This window comes from Aythya ferina, assembly GCF_964211825.1.
Source record: "Aythya ferina genome assembly, chromosome: 17".
Classification (NCBI taxonomy): Eukaryota; Metazoa; Chordata; class Aves; order Anseriformes; family Anatidae; genus Aythya; species Aythya ferina.
Window position 1 is genome coordinate 15,878,990 of NC_140316.1, and position 13,890 is coordinate 15,892,879.

Below are 13,890 nucleotides of genomic sequence, written 5' to 3' on the forward strand. Positions count from 1 at the left end.
TGCATTTATTACAGCACTGGAGAGCAGAGCTACCTCTAAAATATTTTCCTTGAGATACAAAATCCTACTCAAGATTTTTGGAAAGGACTTCTTGAAACAGGTGAATAGGTTGTAAGAAAAATGAGTCATCTGTGGAGAAGCAAGAGAAAATGGTATGTTTTGATTCTTCATTTTAGAGACCTGTTCTCATTAAAAGGAAAAAGAACGGAAGAGCATAAGGCCTACAGAACCTCTTCTGGAATCCTGAAGGAATGAGAAGGCATCAGGTTAAAAACTCTAGATGTCATTTGCTTAAAGCACTGAAGTTATTGAAGAAAGAAAACTAGCTGAATGTCAAAAGACTTTCTCCTCGTGATACGTGCACGAGGGCCCACATAACAGCAACCCTCATCGTAGTAACAGTCACCCCTGCATACATCTCACCTTTTTCTATAGGTTGCGAAATAATGTAGCTGACTGGGAGAAAATCTCCCAGAGTTCTCATCGTTTAAGCTGTTCCCATGTTGGTTATGATGCAGGGAAGCCTATGATATCCAAATATCAGCCATTTGTTTCACAGATGAAGGAAATTCAAGTAGAGGTAGTTTGCAGTAAGGAATTAATGTGCAGTAGATGCTATGCATTTCTGAAATCATACTGAACCATAACTTCATAATATAAAAATTATGTGTGTTGACCACATTTGAGCTTGTGTAGTGTGCTCTGTATTGTAACCTGGCTAGAGCACAATGATGCTCCTTCCAGCTACAATTCTACACATGTAGTGGTTTCGGCAGCCTTGGATCCATTGTACTTGTCTTTCTGGTTGTGGGGGTATTTTGCGGCCCATGGTAGAAGCTCAAAACGTATGTTTCTTTGATCCCTTCTTGACCCTTCCTTAATGGGGAAATGTTCAGTGACTTGTTAAGGTAATGCTGCTCACTGTGTCACACTAAGGATCTGACTGTCTTGTCTCATACTCTTGCAGAGTATTGAGTTCAAGGAGCTGGGTCATTCCTGCTCCACACGCACATACGGAATGTGCTGGATGCTAGCAGCATGCAGGAAATGGCAAACGTTAGATTACTGCCATGCATGTGCTGCAGAGCAGCAGCGTCTCTCCTTCACAGAAAGAACGCTGCATTTGGTTATAAAAAGATGGCTCTTGACCGCTCAGGGTGCGTCCGTTCACGGGACGTGTACCACCAGCAGCCGCGAAGCCCTCATGCCCAGGAGCTCCGTGCCTCCTGCACTCGGGCACTCCTGAGGCGCAGGCTAGGAGAAGCCCGGCGGCCGGCGGCTGCGGCCGGCCCGCTCCAGCCTCCGCGGCTCCGCTTCGCGACGGCCTCGCGGGCCGGGCAGCCCAACAGCCCCGTCCCCGCGGGTCGGGCCCCGGCGGGCGCCACGGGCCGCTTCTCGCGGCCCAGGTGCTCCCGACCCTGAAGGCCTGACCCGCGTGGGGCAGCCCGGCCCTGCCAGGGCCTTCCCGAGCGGCGCGCGGCGCGGTGCCGCCCGGCCGCCCTCGTGGCTCCAGCGGTGCTCGGGCCGGGCCGAGGAGCCGGGCCGGGCCGGGCCGGGCCGGGCCGCCCCACGGCCGCCCGCTCGCGGCACCCAGCGCCTCCCGGCACAGCTCGGCGAGCCGCGGGCCGTGTGTGCGCCGAGGGAGGGACGGAGCGGGTCAGAGACGCGCGGAGGGCGGAGATAACCCCGCGGTGGCCGTCACGTGGAGCAGATGAAAGGGAAGCGGCTTGGCAGGGCGGAGAGGAGCCGGGGCGAGGGACGGGGAGCGCGGGGCTGGCGGCGGCGAGGAGCGGGGCGCGGCGCAGCGCGGCGGGAGGGCCGCTGCCATGGGGCGCTGACCCGCCCGGAACCCCGGCCCCGGAGCTGGAGCCGCTCGCGAGCGATGCGCGGCGGCGGGGCGCCGCTCCCCCCCGCCGCGCGATGAGGGGCTGCGGGGCCGGCGCGGGGCTGGCCGTTCCGCCGCCGCTGCTGCTGCTCGGGCTGCTGCTGGCCGCGGCGCCGGGCGCGGCGCTGGGCAAGGAGACGGCGTTCGTGGAGGTGGTGCTCTTCGAGTCCAGCCCCAGCGGCGACTACACCACCTACACCACGGGGCTGCAGGGCCGCTTCTCCCGCGCGGGGGCCACGCTGAGCGCTGAGGGCGAGATCGTGCAGGTGAGCGCCAGCCGGGGGGCGCCGCCTGCCCCAAGATGGCTCCGCGGGCCCGGCCGCCCGGCACCTGGCGGCACAAAGCCCGCGCCGGGCCGGGCCGCGGCCCCACGTGCGCCGCGCGGCCTGGGGGCGCGGGGCGCCGCGGCCGCGGTGACAGATTCGCGCTGGCGCACAAAGGCCCCGCCGCGCTCCGCGCCGGCGGCGGGTCCGAGGAGCCGGGGCCTCGCTGAGCCGGGCCGGCGCGGAGCCCCGCGGGGCTGCCGGCGGCGGCGCCGCCGGAGCCCGGTTTGACAGCCCGCGGCGCCGCAGCCCGCGGCTCCCGGCGACGGCTCCCCCGCGGCGGACCGACCCGCGCGGTCCGCGGCGCGAGGCCGCGCCGGGCCCCGTCTGCGGCCGGGGAGCGGCGGGGCGGCCGCGCCTGGCCCCGCTCCGCGGCGCCGTGCGCCCGGCCCGGCCGTCGGGCAGCGGCGGGGGCGCGGGCCCCTCCGCCGAGCGCGGCGCGGGGACGGCCCCTCGCCGCGCGCCGGGCTGCGGAGCGCGCGCTCGGGCGGCTGCCGGCTGCCGGGGCGCCGTCGGGGCAGCGCCTCCCGAGCGAGCAGCCCGGTGCGAAAATGCCGTGGAGGACGCCGACTGCAGCAGGCGCTTGCTTTTCATCTTTGTTTCCTTCTGGACGTCTGGTTCTGCTGGGCGGCTGCGTTGGCATGCCCGATACGCCCGCTCTTGGATCTCTGCGAAGCGATTCCTTCTTTTGAAAGCTTCTCTTGACTTTTTCATCGGATAAATAATGTTTGTGTTTATCAGAATGCAACTGTTCTTTACTCTGTTTGAAACTCTGGAGGTGCTTATCAAATTTCTTTGTAGTCACTTATAATTGTTGACTTTTTTTTTTTTTTGGCCTTTGGCTAAGTAAAGAAAAATGACTTAAATGGTGTTTTAATAAGTTTGACTGTTAAGCAATTGCTAGTAGCAGTCCGTATTAACAGTTGCGGAGTTCTGTATATGTATGCATACATACATGTGTATGTGTGTGTGTGTATAATTAAAAAAAAAAATCTAGTGGCTAGTAAGCTCTAAAAACTAGTAAAATGCTAAAACCGCAAATATGTGAGTCTCAAAAAAAACCGCTTTTATTCTTCTTTTGATGTAAAGAATTCTGATTTTTAGCGCATGTAATTTCAAAATAGTTTCAACCAGGAGGCTTTGTTGTAAAAATTCACTTCAGGCAAAAGAGTTGTGGACAAGCTGCTGATAAGCATTTTTATTTATCCTTCCAGAGAAAACAGGGATGGGACAATTAATGTATGTTTCTGACATTTTAAAAAAGGTAATGCCACTAGGGGTTGAAGCCGATACTGACATTTTCTTTCCTTTTGGTACATTATAAAACAATATGTGTTAGACTCAACTCTGTAACTTTGGGGAAAGCAAGAGACACTAAAGTTTCACTATGCGTCAGGTGTTGGTGTTAAGAATAGAACAGAAGCTGTTTACTGAGGTCATACTTTTCTTGAGATTGTAGGTGAAAGTGGAGAAAAAAAATACACTCTTTGTTCAAGACTCAGGTTTGAATAACTTTAAGGAGATGTATTAAGTGGAGTTTTGTAGGCTTGTTATGTGTAACATCAACCATCTGCTTCCTCTAATGCCTGAATAGACAGCCTCCAAAATAGGAAAGACTAAAAAGATTTACCAAATTATGTGGCAAATCTTTTACAGTCATTTACCACTCAATAAACTGTTTTGCTTGTTCATCTGTACATTTGGTAGATAACATATCATGTACAGCCTATTTTTTTGTTGTTGTTGTTTTTTTCTGAGCCACGGGGTATGCTAGTTGTGTTTTGGAGAAGAGAAAACGTCAGACATTGCTCCAGAGCAGCTAGACTAAATACTATCAGTTGCATTTTCACCACTGATGTTTTAGATTACACATTGCATCCTTGTCAGTGTCAAGCTTCCTTCATCTCCTGAAAGTCAATTTTTCAGAGCCAAAACTCACATACATTTTCACAATGTTGTCTTGCCTCTGCTTTTCATATGGGCTGTATATTTATGAATCTGTATGAATCTGCTGGTTTGGTTCATCATTTAAAGCTCACTGTGACATTTAGAAAGGGATCATGCAGCTCATGGTATTAAGAACCTGTTCAGCAGTGGTACATCAGTCAAAGAGCGTCTCTTGGCCCCAACCATTTTGTCAATGCACATGGCTCTTTCAAAATGTGTTTTTCATTAAAATGAAATTTTAGAAATTCTTGAAAATCAGGCACGCATTAAAGAATGAATCAAAGCAATTGTGGTTTTTGGACTACACAAAGACTTACTTTTGTTTATGTTAATAGCATCAATTACTCATTGGTGTTGAAAGTCTCTGAACAACAACAACAAAAAATTAAAAAACAGTGCACTTTCTGCTTTTGATAGGTCACACATTCACTCTTAAACTGGTTATTGGTCAGATTCCTATCCAGCAGTGGTATGCTATTATATTGTTTCTCATGTTATTATGACCAAGTCTTATTAGGGTCAAGTGTCTACCAGAATAACTCTTCAGAGAGATGAAATGTTCATATGCTTTCTTTAATGTGGCCACAGTTTGTATTCGGCAAAATCATCCCTAGGTTGCTGTGTCAGCTGGTCCTTAAACTGCTCAAAAGTCTAACTGTCCCAGTGGTATCTGGCATACTGGAATATGTTGTGTTTCTTGGGGCAGCATCCTGGCATTAGTATGGTTGAGACTGGAAACTGAAAACTTCTGATTAGAGAGTGATTGGGAAAACAAGACTTTGTTGAAACCTCTAAAATGAAATTATGACCAATGAAGTCCTTACAGTTGAGACTTCTTGCAGCACTCTGACCAGAAGCTCAGTTGCAGTTCTGTGTCAAACTGGATGCTACATGACCACAGACTTATAGTGTTAGGACAGTAGGCATCACTGCTTTGACTAGCAGTGCCTCTTTTGCCTGGAGAGGGATTATATATCTCAATTCTGCTTGTACTGGGCAAGGTACTGTTCCAGTTGCTTGTTCTGTCAGGTAGCAAAGGTGTGGAACATCAAATGCCTTGTTTCTTGCAAAATTGTTATGATGATACTGGTCAGGTGAGGTGCTGGGAAAAGTGGATTGGACTTAGTCTTTGTTTTGGATTGCATAAAAAATTCTGGGTTATTAAAAATTATATACATTCATTGTTGTTAATTCTCTTAAGTCTTTCTTTTTGCTACTACTTCCTTAGGTATGCTGCTGAATACAGTCGTATAGATGGTTTACCAATACATACATTTTTTAAAGAGAAGCAGTATGGAGGAAAGATTTAGGAATATTATTCATGGTTTTTCATGTGTGATAAAAGTTTGGGTTCTGGTTGAATTGTTTCTGCTTGGAAGCGTCAGTAGGGGAATAATGAACTTCAGGTAGCCATTGAACAGAAGTGACATATGGATTACATAATCTCCAGTTGCTTATATTTTTTGTGCTCCAAAGTTAACAGTTTAAAGAGAACAAGCATAGCTCTGAGCTTTAAGCTCCAGAAAGAAAACAGACGTGGGGCATTTCTGAACTTCTTGCAGTCGTTCTTTATAGCAGTGCCACTGCCCATCTTCTTCCAGTTGCAGAAGATGGGGAAGCTTAGAACTGGACTGTAACATCATGTGCCTGTGTGTTCCTTTCTCCACTGTGCCTCTCACCCCCTATTTACTTGAATAACTTTTGATCTTTCATCTGTTTTCTCAAAATGCAAAAATTGCTAAATTGCCAGGTAGGCTTTTCACTCCAAAGTATCAGCAGCGTTTTTTAACAGTGTCGAAAACAGTGACTTGAGATAACTGTGTGGATATGTAGAAGTCTGGCAATAATCACAGAAGACTGAATCAAGGAAATGCTTGTGTCCTTTGAGAATAGAAAACAACACAAAAAAATCATTATTATTTTGTTCTATTTTGTGAGCAGGCAGGTTAAGTTTCTTTCTTCTTGCTTGAGTTGACTGCCTGAAGCCCATTCAAACTGAGGAAGTGGAATTATTTGTGGCTTTGAGTCACCACCTTGTTGGATGTTTTCTTTGCTAGTTATGCTCTTAGAATATGAAGACAACAGTGATTGGTTTTATGTTAGTTCTCATACCTTAAATGTAAAGCACTGGCTTCCAGTAACGGTCCTAGGGATATCAAGGATAATATATTTATCTGATAAAACCAATTTCCTGGTACCTGTTTGGAAGGCTCAGGTTTGCATTGCCATCATGTCTTTGGAGAGGAGTATGTTGGAGTTGAGCAGTCGTTGAAATGTGGCGGTCTTTCTGACCTAAATAACTGACACTCTGTGGATACTTAGAATAGGATGAGGGAAAAGGCTGTTGAGCATTTACTGTGTTTCTCTATTTTGGTACACAGAGGGAAGACCTAGCATGTTTCTGTTTTGTCTTGTATGTGAAGCTGGAGTAGGTTATGGATTTTGTTCTCTCAGATCTTAGTCTTTGATGTTGTGAACAAATCCTCTCACTGGGCATATGCTACAAGGCAAATGAGATGTCCATGACAATGTCTGAAAAGCCATTTAATGTGAACACTATCCTGCTTGAGCTTGTCATTTGAACTTCTTTCAGACACAACTGTGAGTCCCATCACCATTCTGAAGGCCTGACCAAAGTTAAGGAGTTAACTTTAAACAGGTAATTAGGCTGAATCACGGATGGAAGAGACTTAATTGCTTCTGTCTTTATAAATAAGTAAATAAATGTCTGAACTTCCATAGTACTTGTTTTCTGTTTTATTTATTTTTTATTATTTTAAATAAAGGTAATTTAATTCCACCTCCTTTTTGTTTGTAACAGCATCAGGCATGTGTCTGTTGCTATGTACGCAGAGCAGCGAATAATTTCTATGTTTGTTGCCTTGCTGTTTTGTGGAAAAAAACTTTTTAGAAACCTTGTCTAATCTAAGCTTCGGTTTCCTTTTGTTTTCTGGTTATCATTGTACCTTAGTACAGTGTACTAACTACTTAATCTTGGCGCCTAAGTCTTAACTTGAGTTATCCAGCTTGTGGAAACAAAACTCTTCTGTACTACAGCCTTGCTACATGCTTGGAATAGCAAAATATTTTGCCAGTTCTATTTGTATATTTTCTAAAATCTCAGTTCTTTAAAACGTATAAATAGTTTTGAAGCCTGAACTGGAGGTTTCAAATTGTTCTCTGAGTTGGCAGGGCTTGTAATCTCTCTCTGTTTTGGAAGAGTGTTGATAGGTGAATAAAAGATTAAAAATGCAGGTTTAATGCTCTGGACCTTATGCTACTTCTGCTGCAGTTTCTGCTGTGTTCTGTGCCTCATCTGAGCTTGGTTGGTGCTTATTCTTCAGTAGTTGAACAGAAGAACGAAGATTGCCTACGCCCAGAGTTGTGTGGCTGCTTTTAGGTCCATATCACTACCTGTTAAGTTCCGTGCTGTGAAAGGAAGGCATTTTTTTGTGTGAATGGAATGAGTAACTACAGGTGCTACTAAGTGTTCTGCAGGAGAAGGCTAAGATGATAAAGGAAGCATAATTCACATTTAAAATAGGCAATTGTTGAGGTAAAGATATGCACAGTTTTGGCACCTGGGTAGCCTTTAGAGTGTGTAACGCAACAGCAGTTTGCTTGAAGTAAAGGTATTGTAGTGGGCTTGATTCAGATTAGATTAGCCTGGCTGTTTCACTGTTTCCATCCTTACCTCTGTTCCCTCCTCCCACTCCTCCTTTTAAGTTTCCATCATGCTTTAGTCCATCACATACTGTGGTGCACCATAGTACTTGGGGAGAGCTGAAGACAGCCCATCAAAGTGTTTTGCGTAGGTTTCTTGTTCTCTTACACTGTTGTGTCTTGATACTGTGCACTGTCCTCACGCTGTGAGCTCCAACTGAGTTATATCATTGCTGCTTTTAATTTACAAGAGGTTTGCTTTCTCCTTGGCTTCTGAACACAGTATTATAAAGAAGGATCATTGTATTTATTAACTCCTCAGTATTGCAATATCCAAGATGTCTCTTGCAATGGGGATAAAAGTGCACGATAACTCCTGTGCTAGCTTTCTGCTGTTGCATTATGTCTACTTGCAGCTACAGCGTTCTGCTTTGAGAGTCTTGTACTTGGAATGTCCTATTAAGGTATACTGCAACATTAAGAGAATGTAAGAGGCAAGGCTCAAAGACCATGCTGAAAAGGGACATCTGGCTGTTTAAAACTTGTGTGCACATTGTGCTCTCTTCATCCATTGGACAGTTTCTAACCTGCTTTCATAACTTCCACAGAAAGAATCACCTTATGAAAATAGTATAAGGGCAAAATTATGATAGAGTTTTAAGGGCCGACAAATTGTATTTATCTAGTTAAAAACTTTGAACTTAAAATCTTTACACATATAATTCATTAGAGCTTGGAGCATAAGGGTACCAGTGAAAACTGTTTCTCAATGAGTCTAAGACAATAATAAATAAATGTTTCTAAGCATTGCTACAGGGGGAAGGGTTGTCCAAAATACAAGGTACCAAATTCAGTGGTGAATTGCTGTTTCTGGAGGAAGTGTCTGTTGTAGTGGCTCAGAGTTATGGCAATACTTCAATCCTTCTACCAGAGCCTTGTCAGCATTTGAGGCTGAGACAGTCACTTGAGGGCAAGGTAGGAGACACCGTATAAGAAAATGAGGTAAAAGGTATCAAAGTACAGCGAAAAAGGTACAATGGAAAGAGCAAAAATTGCTTATGTAAAAATTGCTTATTGTACAAAAAATATTGCTTATGTAAAAATTGCTTATATAAAAATTTCTTATTCCTATCTAGAGGAATAAGAATGAAGTAAGTTAAGAAAGTAAATACAAGCAGAAAGCTTACAACACTGGATCCTGAACTCAGGTCAACTAGTACAATTTCTGTTAATTTCTAGAAAAAGGTGGGGAATATAATGGAGGAAAATGTCATTTGTGGTAGTTCAGGTAACTTTTTCAGCATAGCTCGTAAGTTTAGTTAAACCTCTTCACAGTCTTTTAAGGTCTGCATTGTTGTGAAATTTGTGCTAGTTGTCAGACTGCTGATTGCTTCCTCTTCGATGTACTCTTGTTGCTCATCTGGGAGGTGGAGCTAAGAAGAAATCCCAAAGAGGAGAGACATTCAAAAATTGTTAAACATAGAGCCTTTTGGAGAACCTTTTTCATTTATATGTATTTATGTTAAGACTGTATGTATGTGAATATAATGGTTTAGATGTAATTACAGCCTGCTTCGTAGTGTTACCAACACTTGTGGCCGGCCATGCCCCACGGATAGAATTGGCACATGCTCTCTCTGAGCACACCACTGGTGGATGTGATTATGAGACAGGGTAACTTTGTTTTAATTGCTTTATCTAGTGAAGGGCTTCTGAATTTTTTCTAGATGAAGTATGTAGAAGTCATGATTTGGTGTGGCATAACTTGGTAAGAAAGAAATGCAGGCAGCTTTTCTCTAAGCAGATCTTATAGGAAAGTTTTGAGTAGTTGTATAAAACCATTGATTAGCATACATAGTAATTTTCTTCCAGTTTATACCATCTTGTGGTGGAGCATGTATTTAAAAATGCTCCCTTTTTTATTACAGTTCTCTAGTCCATGTTTTGGAATTTCAAAGTGAGGCCCTTCTGGACCAAAATAACTTTCATAAACATAGTTTTTCAATGTGTGAATGCTTCCAAGAGGCCAGCATCTTATAGGTTAAGGAAAGGTAACATCTGGAGGTGGTAATCTCCTGTATCTGTGAGATTTCTTTAGCCAGTTATGTAAGTGGTGTGTGTATTTGCATTAATACTTAATATATTAAAAGTGCTCCATTTAGGATGTGTTAAATATTAACTTGTACATATTATCTCTTCTTTTGGGCATCTTCACTTCAGTATACACATGTGGTCAGATCAGAGGTTTTTGTGCCTACATATGAAAACAGAATGAATGCAAGTTGAATGCTTGGCCTCATTTCTTGTGTTTCCTGACTTGAATGGAGGGCCCTTCAAATTAAAGAAGATAGGCAAAGGAAAAAGAGATTATTTTTAAACAAAAACATGTTTTGAAATTGTTATAACAGCGACACAAGATTTACGTTAAAAAATAAATAAATCATTTTTCTGCATTTTTCTTGACTGCTTGATACTTGAACCAGAAATGACCAGGGAAGTGTGATCTTTAGGATACCATATAGACTATCAAAATTTGTTCTTTACTGTACTTACACCATCGGTGAAATTATGTATATGGTAGGATTGACTAGAAGTGCTTAGAAAATAGGGTTCTGGTGTCTTAGAGTGTCCTCCTCACGGTGATGAACTGCAATCATTCATTTTTTTCATTTCATTTTCATGGTGCTTTAAAAGACTTTTGTTGTTGCATTTGGCTTTAAGATGAAAAGCCAGTTTACAAAGGTTGATTAGGTGCCTGTTATGTTCCAGACACAAATACACCCTTAAACATGCAGCTTAATATGTGCAGACACTCCAGGCTTCCCAGACGCATGTTACTCTGTATATTGATGCAAGGATTTTTGTTGTTTTCTAAAGCTGCTGGCCAGCTTAAACTTATTTTTCGTTTTCTTGAGCTTAAGCTCTTTTATCATTTTGTATCATCCTTAGTAGTCAAGCAAGCTGAAGAATCAGTGAGGAGGTGACTCTCCTGACAAGGAAGTAAGGGGCATATTTTAGAATCTGCAGTCATGATTTGAGTACAACTGTTTAATTATCTGTACAGGCATGCATGTTGCAAGTATGTGTCTCCTGCTGTGAATTTATTGCATGTGCTTGGTAAGCAACTTTTGCAACACTACAATCAGAAGCATTTAAAAGTTGCTTTTTATTCAGGAAAGACCCTAGTTTGCGCAGTTTCTGCCAACATCTGTTTTCCTAATTTAAGCCTTTTGATGCTTTCCTGCTTTAAAAAACAAAAAGTGTATTAATTTTGGGTGGGAAAAATCCTTCTCCTTTATTTCTCTCTCCTCCCCTCCCCCCCAACACAGCAGAGACTCCAGCCACACTTTTCAATGAATTCACCTTTGGAACTGGACAGTCCACTTTGGTGACAGATTAAGAGAAGTGTAGATCTGGAAAACTGACTTGGAATTATAGATATTATTCTGTTTCTTTTTATATACCGATGGGTCAATTCTCCTGAAAGGCTGTAGTTCATGGAGAAGAATCTATTTTAAAGGCTGTGATTTATTTACTTATTTTCTGCAGAGACTGCCCTTGAAGATTTATTTCTTTGGGCCTGGCTATATGGTGGCAGTTGCAATTAAGCCCTGACAGGTTCTACCTAAATAGTAGTAGTAGTAGTAGTAATAATATAATGTTGATGATGTTATCTGTAGCTCCTAGAAGAAATGTCATTATTATATATATATAGTTATATATAGTGTGCTAGTTGTGCACACTAAAGCTCTCTGTTCCTTCTCCACTGAAATTTTATCTGTTCTTGCTGATTTTGGAGATAAAGATAGTGGTTGGGATACTTAATGTAGCAGTTGCTGCCTTTTCTCAAGCAGATTGGCATTTCTTGTAAGGCAGCATCTAAAGCCCATTGATGGTATATACTCTGTAACAGGAAAGCATATTGGTTCCCATTCCAGTGTTGTACTTTACAATTGTCCAGCATACTTTCCCATATGTGTTTTGTATTTATTTAGAAGACTTTTAGAGCACATGCTGTCTAGCATGCTCTGATGGTAAAGGGTAAATGAACACCTTAAGGTCTGAATGCCAAGCTGGCAGACATCCTGAATGGTGTGTAGCAAAGCTGAGAGCTGAGAAATGAACCTGTGAAACAGAGCCAGAGAATGCTGTTGAGTTTAGTACTTAACAGGAGCCAAGGACTATAGACCTCTTTTTACTCAGAGGCAAGGTATTCCCTGTCTGGGAGCTGGCTGTGTTTTGTCTGTTTAAATGATAGTATCTTTTGCATCTCAAGACTGTGTCTGAGGGAAAAACATTGCAGAGTAGTTGATGAGAAAAAATTCTCAGTCTTTTGCTTATTTGAGAAAACTGTGTTGTCAGAGCTCCTCCTTCCCCACCACATTTATAACTTTCAGTGATCTCTTTTTAGGTTTTGATACATGGAATTTACAGAGATGTTTCTATAGGGGGTTGCAGTGGGTCATTGGGATAAATTTATCAACCATGTGTATTCTGTGTATATTCAGTTAACTCTGGGAGCTAAGTCTCTCCAAATAACAGAAGTCAAAGAAAGAGATCTGGTCTTCTTTTGTCTACCCTTTTTGCCATCTTCAGACAACCATGGGAAGGTCCAGGAGATCTGAAGTCTTTCAGACAGCTTTAGTATTAAGTATAGAACCCTGATGTGGAAGAGTCAGCTGATATGTTTGCTCGTGTGTGTGTATGTGTGATGTATGCAATATGATTAAAGTAAAGTTATGCAAAGTTGAAACCAGGAAAATCTTATATATATTTTAAGACTGCACAAGTATTTGTTTCCAGGGCTTGGATAGGAGTGTGGCTGAAGGCTAGAGACACACTCCAACTGTGCACGTAATATGGGAAGAAACTACCGTCCTTGTCAGCAAGAGGACTGTTCTGAAAGAGTTAAGTTCTAATTAGCTCACTCATAAGGTATTTAATATCCTTATTAAACTCAACTAACTCAACTGCTGGTTCACTTTTTTTTTTTTTTCTTCTTATGGTGAACAAAATTTCTTGAAGAGCTGAGCCTCTGCTTCTCAGATCAGAGGCTCACATGTTGAAGCTGGCAGTGCTAGAGGCTAGTTCCTATCTGTGTGACAGCATTTTTAATTTAACAGGACCGGCTTTGATGTGCTCAAATATTTATAGGAAGCTTCAGATCACTGCAGTATGTATTCTTTTTAACTGGAGCAGAAGTTCCTCCTCACATAACAAACTTTCATTCCCTCCATTTACTCTCGGGTCTCTTTTGGATTTGCACTCATCTGAGTAGTTTTATGTTACAAAAATACTGTTTATGTGGGGGAGGAGCCACTTGATTTCCCTTCAACTCTTTGCAGTTTTGGGGTAGTCCAGTTGCTGCCTTTTAGCTTCTTGTTTGAAACAAAGTACAAATACTTGCATTGTGGAAGAGACAGATTTAGAAAAATAAAACTTAAGCAAAATGCAGTTATCATGCAGCCTTCTCCCCTTGTCTCTGGGAACATTCGTGTATCCACAAGGGATCAGACCTGGGATCTGTTGGAGTCAGTCATCATGAGCCCTCTCAGGAACGCAGAGGTGTCTCTTAGATACCCCAAGGAAGGAGCTTTCAGATTAGCTTGTGGTTAGTGGTTTAAAGAGGAACTGAAACTTTGGGGTTAGTCTCTCAGTGGGAACCAATCAGAAATTATGAAAACAAAGTTTTAATTGGAATTTGCCAGTTTTCTAAAAACTAACAATTCCACTCATCTTTGACTTGCATGAAACTCTGATCAAACTCAGGCAGGAATCTTAATAAAGATATCCATTAAATCAGCTATCAACTAATTTTTTGACTTTGCAGCTTTTTCTTTTTTTGCCTCAGTAGCTTGCTGGACATACTGTCTCTAATTCTAGGCCTTCCAGCACCCATGCAGACCAGGAGGTATCTCTGTCAGAGCTGGCACTGTAGGTCCTCTCAAAAATGGAAACATGGTGGGTTTGTTTTGCCACTTTTAGCAGTTTTGGTGTTGTAGAAAGGCCTGATTGTGGTTTGAATCTTTGCCTTGTTTATGGCAGAGGAGGAATTGTATGTCATATGAAAGT

The 13,890-nt window shown here is 43.3% G+C and overlaps 1 protein-coding gene across 2 annotated transcripts in view; it reads left to right on the top strand.

Annotated features, from left to right (window-relative positions):
* The first annotated feature begins 1,760 nt into the window (after positions 1–1,760).
* The window catches only part of ZNRF3 (zinc and ring finger 3), a 94,506-nt gene continuing 82,376 nt past the window's right edge, over positions 1,761–13,890 (top strand). The window contains exon 1 of one of the 2 annotated variants that reach the window (XM_084538760.1): positions 1,761–2,151. In XM_084538760.1, coding sequence (XP_084394886.1) covers positions 1,921–2,151 — 231 coding nt within the window. In that variant the 5' untranslated portion in view covers positions 1,761–1,920. Of the gene's footprint in view, positions 2,152–6,748; positions 6,815–13,890 lie in introns of those variants that run through there. The other variant, XM_084538761.1, reaches the window with a different exon arrangement.